Genomic DNA, 6,100 nt, shown 5'->3' with positions numbered 1-6,100 from the left:
GTGGGGTGGGGGGGGGGGGACGCCCCAGGGCCCGGGGAGGTGCGGAGAAGTCGGGCGGGGGAAGCGCACGCTCTGCAGGGGTTAGCGGCTACGACTGGTCCCTATGCGCGTCCTGTCCGGTCGCTCCCGGGCCTGCCCCGGAGTCCGGCGCTCCGCAGGTGCTCCCCTAGCGTTTACGGAAGGAGGGAAGGAATGAAGCCCTGGGGACACAGCTCTCCTAGAGCCCGGATTCCAGCCTCGGGATCCACGGCCAGAAACAGCTGTTCCAAGAGATGGTCACTCGCCCAGGGTCTCACAGTCACCTAGTGCCTTCACCTCTAACCCACAGGGACCCAGGCACCCTCTCGCCCAGACCCCTGACTCCCAGGAGAGCTCCGGAGTTCTTCGGACCTTGGACTTGTAGGGACCTGTGTGTGCTTTCAGGCCCTGGGCCCTGACTCGCTGGGACAGGAGGAGTTTACCTGTGTGTGTGTGGATTGTCCCCTAGGTCGTCATGCACAGCCTGGGCCAGAGATGTCTAAGCTTTTCCCGAGCAGAAACAGTGGCACAGCTGAAGGTCACGGAGTCCCAAGTGTCCGGCGTGGGCGACCGCCAGTGGCTGTACCAGACTTGTACTGAGTTCGGCTTCTGTGAGTGGCCCGCCCCCCTGTCCCAGAAACGTCCATTCTGCTCCTGCTGGGACAGGCTGCCTCCCCGTCTGGACTGGCTTCTATTTCCACAGGACACTGGCCACGCTGCCAGTTTTAGCCGCAGGTGTGGGGCTGGAGGGCACACAGCTGTCGTAGAATGTGCCAGAATCGCTCACACACACAGCCCTCACAGGAGTGGTTGTCCCTGCACTCTGCTTTTTGTGTCCCTGTCCCAGGAGCGGCCCCACCCTCTCCCTAGTCACTGGCCTAGAAACCCTCGCACGTTTTACATGCCTCCTTCCCTTTGTCCGGTAGCCTGTCCGCCAGAGTCCTGCCCACTAGACAGCCTCCGGTTCACCCCAACCCCCTTTCTACTCCCAGCTCTGCTGCCCTGGTGGAGGCCCCCATCCCCTCCTGCTGGATCCCTGACACCGCCTCCTCTCTGGTCTCCAGGACTTCATTTCACCCCTACCATCCAGTCCCCTCACCTAGAGAGATTTTTCTAAATATGACCTTGTTCTTCCTTCCGTGGCTCCCCAGTGACCCTGGGGCAGGGTTGCCAAATATGATACAGGACGCCCAGTTACATTTGAATTTGAGAAAACTTTTGTTTTAGTGTGTGTCCCAAAATTACATGAGACATACTTATACTAAAAAAGTATTTGTGAACTGAAATTCAACGTTAATTGGACATCCTGTAATTTTACTTGCTCAGTCTGGGTCCCCTACTCCAGAGTTAAGTTCAAATCTTTTCCCATCTCCTGAAGGCAATGAAGATATGATTTAAAGCGAAGCATTCAAATTCTAGTTCCACCATTTCATAGCTATATGATCTTGGGCAAATAACCTAAGCTCTCTCTCTGTGCCTTAGTTTCCAGTCTGTAAAATGGGAGTAATAGTAGTGCCTCCCATAATCCTGTTTCCAGGATTAAAGGAGATAATATATGTAACATGCTAAGAATAACACCAGGACACAATAAGTACTCCCTAAGCACTAATTATAATTACTCTTCCAACACTACATATTCTGACCCTCAAATACACCAGTTTTCCTGACCCCTCAGGAACTTTGCACGTACTGTTCCCTTTGCTGGGATTACTCAGCTTCCTCTCATCACACAGTTTATTCGTCTTCAAGTCTCAGTACCAGATGCCGCCTCCTCAGGGAGCCTTACCTGACTGCTGGAAAGAGGCCCGCTTCCTTCCCCCCGTCCCCCCCAGCTCCGTGTTTTTCTCCTTAGCGCTTTGCTGTCTCATCCTACAGACCCCATTTCCCTTCTCCCCCGTGCACCGCGAGCCCTGTGATGGCAGAGCCTGGGACAGTATTGTGTCCCCCATTCCGTTCCCCATGCGTGTGAGCAGACAGTAGGTATGGTTACCTGGTGAAGAAAGGAGTGGGTGAACGTGAGGCTAAGGGAGTTAGACTTAGCCTGGGGGCGCGGGGGAGCTAAGGATCCTAAGCAAGGGAGACACGGTCCAATTTGTGCTTTAATCCTGCGCTCCTGGTCCCTCCGGACCTGTGTGCACGCTGTCCCCCTGTTCATGCTGCTTTCTCTTCCATCTTCCTGTTCCTTAAGCTTTTATCCCTGGCAGTGGCCNGGAGCGTTTCTCTGCCAGGATTGGGAGCTTACCCAAGGGGGGTAGGGCCTGCCTGGGTCAGCACCAGGGGAGGCCCTGTAATGACTATTAAAGGCCGTGTGCCCCACACTATATCCCCCCCCCAGATGTCACCTGTGAGGACCCCAGCTGCCCGTTCTCCCAGCTCCCAACGCTGCCCTCCCAGCTCGAGCTCTGTGAGCAGGTGTTCGGGCTCTCCAGCTCCTCCGTAGCCCAGGCCGTGGCCCAGACCAACTCCTACTATGGCGGCCAGACCCCAGGGGCCACCCGCGTCCTGTTCGTTAATGGTGAGCGGCCCTCAGAACCTTGACCCCTGGGTGGGCACCTAACCCCGGCCCGGCATGCCATTCCTCCTTCCTTTCTAGGGGACACGGACCCCTGGCACGCGCTAAGCGTGACAGCAGCCTCGGGGCCCTCGGAGCCCTCGGAGTCCGCCCTCCTCATCCCGGGTGCTTCCCACTGCGTGGACATGGCACCCGAGACGTCGTCGGACTCCTCCAACCTCCGCCTGGGGCGCCAGGTCAGAGGGCTGCGGCTCTGGGCAGTTAGCATCTCATTTGCATGTTGGTTTGCATGTCCCTGCCCTCCGCAAAATTAGCATTCATTTGCATGTTGATTTGCATGTCCCTGCCCTCTGTGAAATTAGCATCTTGTTTGCATGTTGATCTGCATGTCCCTTCCCTCCGCGAAATTAGCATCTCGTTTGGGTGTTGATTTGCATGTCCCTGCCCTCCATTCCCTGGAATCTGACTTCAAGCGTCTCCCCGCAGAGCATCCTCAGGCGGCTGCAGACCTGGCTCGGGCTGGCACAGCGGAGCCAGACGACGGGCGGGAGCTGAGGGCCCGGACCCTCGCCACTGCCACTCCGCGCACGTGGCCACCTTGTTCCCTGGACAGGAGAACGGAGCTTGTTTCAAAAGAGGAAATTCCCAGGAATCTGGTCTGCACACAACCGACTTGTTGCTGCCAACCTTGTCATTCCTGAGAGCGACCAGCAGTATAAGAGGAGGAGTATTCTCACTGTGAATATTGGTATTTCATTTTATTTTGCAGGGAGCATTTTATTAACTGTTTCTTGGTTATCTTTTTTTATTGTTTAAAGTATCTTGCAGTAAAGCCTCTTCGTGAAATAGAATTCTGGACCCATCTCCCATTGATTTTTTTTCCCTACTTTCAAAAGCAGAGCGACCTTGGTAGATTCCTAGGATGCGGAAGGGACAGGGAGTCAGCTTCTGGCTTGGTCCGCTCAGGCTGCGATAACAGAACACTGGGGATTGGGTGGCTTATAAACAACAGGTGCTTATTTCACACAGTTCTGGAAGCTGTGAAGTGTGGCATCAGGACGCCAGAAAATCAGGTGTCTGGTGAGAGCACCTGGTTCACACTCAGTGGGCTTCTCTCTGGGGCAGGGGAGAGGCAGAGAGAGCGCAGGCCTCACGGTGAGACCTGAACCCTGGAGCCCGGCCTCACGATCATGAGGTCATGACCTGAGCCAAAATCAAGAGTCTAGGCGCTTAACCGACTTTGCCACCCGGGCGCCCCGAGGAGTATTGGTATTTTAAGTCAGATGTCACATGTGTGGCAGCTCAAATTCTGCTGGGCTCCTGGGCCACCGGGCACGCTGCCGCACCCCTCCCTCCCGACTCAGGCGTGTGCCTGCTTCTCCCTGTCCTCGTGCGCCCCGTCTTCCTCGGGCTCTTGCTTTCTCCTTGTCTCTTGTCTGTCTCGGCTCTCTCCTGTTTCTCTGAATATCCTCATTTCGATCTCTGTGTGTGTCATTCTGCCCCTGTGTTTACTTCTGTGACCTGTGTCAGTCAGTGTCCCGCTTCGCCTCCTCTCCAACTTGTCTGCCCTGCCTAGTGCGCCTCTGCCTCAGTTCCCCTCTCCAGACTCTCCCTTCTCTCCTCGCACCTTCTCCACCTCTCAGGCCTTTTCTGTTTCTCCCCTGCCGTTTAATCTTTGCCCTTCTCTCCCCGCCTCCTCCTCTCCCTCCCTGCCCTTCACTCAGCCGTTTCCCACCCTGGTGTTCGGGGCGCTGGTCAAGCCTCCCCGATAGGGGAGCCCCGGGGTGTGCGGGGGGTGCGCCCGCTCGCAGGGGTGCCTGCTCAGCCACGGCTCCCTCACTCCGGGCGAGGTCCTGGGAACGGGCGGGGGGCAGCCAGCCGGGGAGGCGAGCGCCTGGGGCGCTGGGGAGGGCAGAGGCGACCAGTCAGGACAGGGTGAGGGCTCGGTGCGAGAAGCCGCGAGCCCGCCGTGCGGTGAGGAACCCTGACCGTGTCCCGCTGACCCCGGCCTCGGTCACCGGGTCGCCCCGGGCGGGACGGCCCCCGTCTGTATGTTCAGCACGCGCCCCGCGGTCCCACACGTGGTGGGTGCGCGGTGTCTGTGCGGCGTGAAGGAAGGAGGTCTAACGTCGCGCTCGCACGCTCTGCCGGAGGCAGCTGCCCGCACTCTCCTTTGCAAACTTCTCACCCTGACACCTGAATGGCCCCGGATTTGGGGCCCCGCCGCCTCAGGCATTCTCAGAGCTGCCCCAGCGTGTGCAGGGCGCCAGGCTGAGCGCCCCCGCCCGGGTGCTGAGATCACCTGGGGGTTGGCAGGGGTCTGCGGCCTGAGCCCCGGCTGGGCAGCCTCCTTTTATTCAGCCGAGACTGCTGTAGACCAGCAATAGCGTCTGTAGGGGTCTGAATTCGGGGAGGATGGAAACTTCCAGGTACTCTCCCTTCCTGGTGTCCTTGGCCCCTACTCGGCCCCTACTATCCACTCTTTCTGCAGACTGTGGTGATTCCTGCAAAAGGTAAATCAGGTCACCTCTGCTAAAAGCCCTCCAAACGCTTCCCACTAGACCTGGAATAAAGTCGGAAATCCTCCCCGGGGCTACGTAGGGGCCCTTCGGACTTTCCCTTTTGACTCTTCCAGGACAGAGCCCGACGGGGGGCTCGAACCCACGAACCGCAAGAGTTGGACGCTCAACCTACTAAGCCACCCAGGCGCCCCTCCCTCAATGACTTTTAAATGACTGCTTCCTCCTTAACATTCAGGATCAACTCCAATGTCACCTCCAGGAGGCCTTTGCTGACTGCCTCTGTGTCCCAGTCACTCCCTGTCACATTACCTGTTTTACATGCTTCCTAGCCACAAGCACCACCTGAAATTACCTTATTTTCTTTCTACTTCAGCCCCTCTGTACTAGAATGCACTAGAATGCGCCGTCCCCGAGCCAGGGGACGGTGCCCTCCTGGTATGCACGGCCCTGTGAGTTCGTGTTTCACAGCCTGTGCCATTGTCACGTGGCCTTGGTGTTCTAGAAGCCCAAGTCTCCTGGTCTACTGGCTCAAAGAGCACAAAGCTCTTCTCAGGAGCAAGACGGCTGCTAACTTTGCGGTCCTCCGGCCTGTGGCTTTCCTTCGCCAGCGATGCCCTCTATCCTATAAAATACGTGAACTCGAATGAGAATAAACAGTCTTGAGAATGTAGACACACTGTGTTCTGAGGGTCACTGGTTTGACCCACATACATTCCACCTGGAAGCGGGGCCATGTGGGACTCCTTACCTTCCCTGGAAGCTTGTGCGCCGGTGTGGGTGCAGCACGGCCTTATCCGGGGCGAGAACCCCAGGGGCGTCGAGCAAATGCCTGTTCTATGCACCCTCACCAGCGCCTGCGCCCCGCACCACACAAACCCCTCACACTGAGGCTAGAGAAGAGCAAAGGTGGAGGACGGGTACTTCCTGCTCCAAAGACTGCCTGCTAAGCTGCAGCAGTGAAGACGATGTGGTTTGGGCATTACACACACATAAGCAGACAGATCAGTGGGGCAGGGCGGAGTCCAGAAGCAGACTCACACACACACAC

General features: G+C 57.4%; 1 protein-coding gene across 1 annotated transcript in view; it reads left to right on the top strand.

The window, feature by feature from the left end:
* The window catches only part of PRSS16 (serine protease 16), an 8,310-nt gene extending 4,929 nt beyond the window's left edge, over positions 1–3,381 (top strand). The window contains exons 8-12 of the mRNA XM_077765763.1: positions 368–399; positions 488–629; positions 2,354–2,533; positions 2,612–2,766; positions 3,017–3,381. Coding sequence (XP_077621889.1) covers positions 368–399; positions 488–629; positions 2,354–2,533; positions 2,612–2,766; positions 3,017–3,085 — 578 coding nt within the window. The 3' untranslated portion in view covers positions 3,086–3,381. The remainder of the gene's footprint in view (positions 1–367; positions 400–487; positions 630–2,353; positions 2,534–2,611; positions 2,767–3,016) is intronic.
* The last annotated feature ends 2,719 nt before the right edge of the window (positions 3,382–6,100 follow it).

The sequence above is a fragment of the Crocuta crocuta genome, unplaced genomic scaffold (genome assembly GCF_008692635.1).
Source record: "Crocuta crocuta isolate KB4526 unplaced genomic scaffold, BGI_CrCroc_1.0 scaffold811, whole genome shotgun sequence".
Lineage (NCBI taxonomy): Eukaryota > Metazoa > Chordata > Mammalia > Carnivora > Hyaenidae > Crocuta > Crocuta crocuta.
The sequence above is the reverse complement of the archived record's forward strand: the minus strand, read 5'-3'. Positions and strand labels throughout refer to the sequence as shown.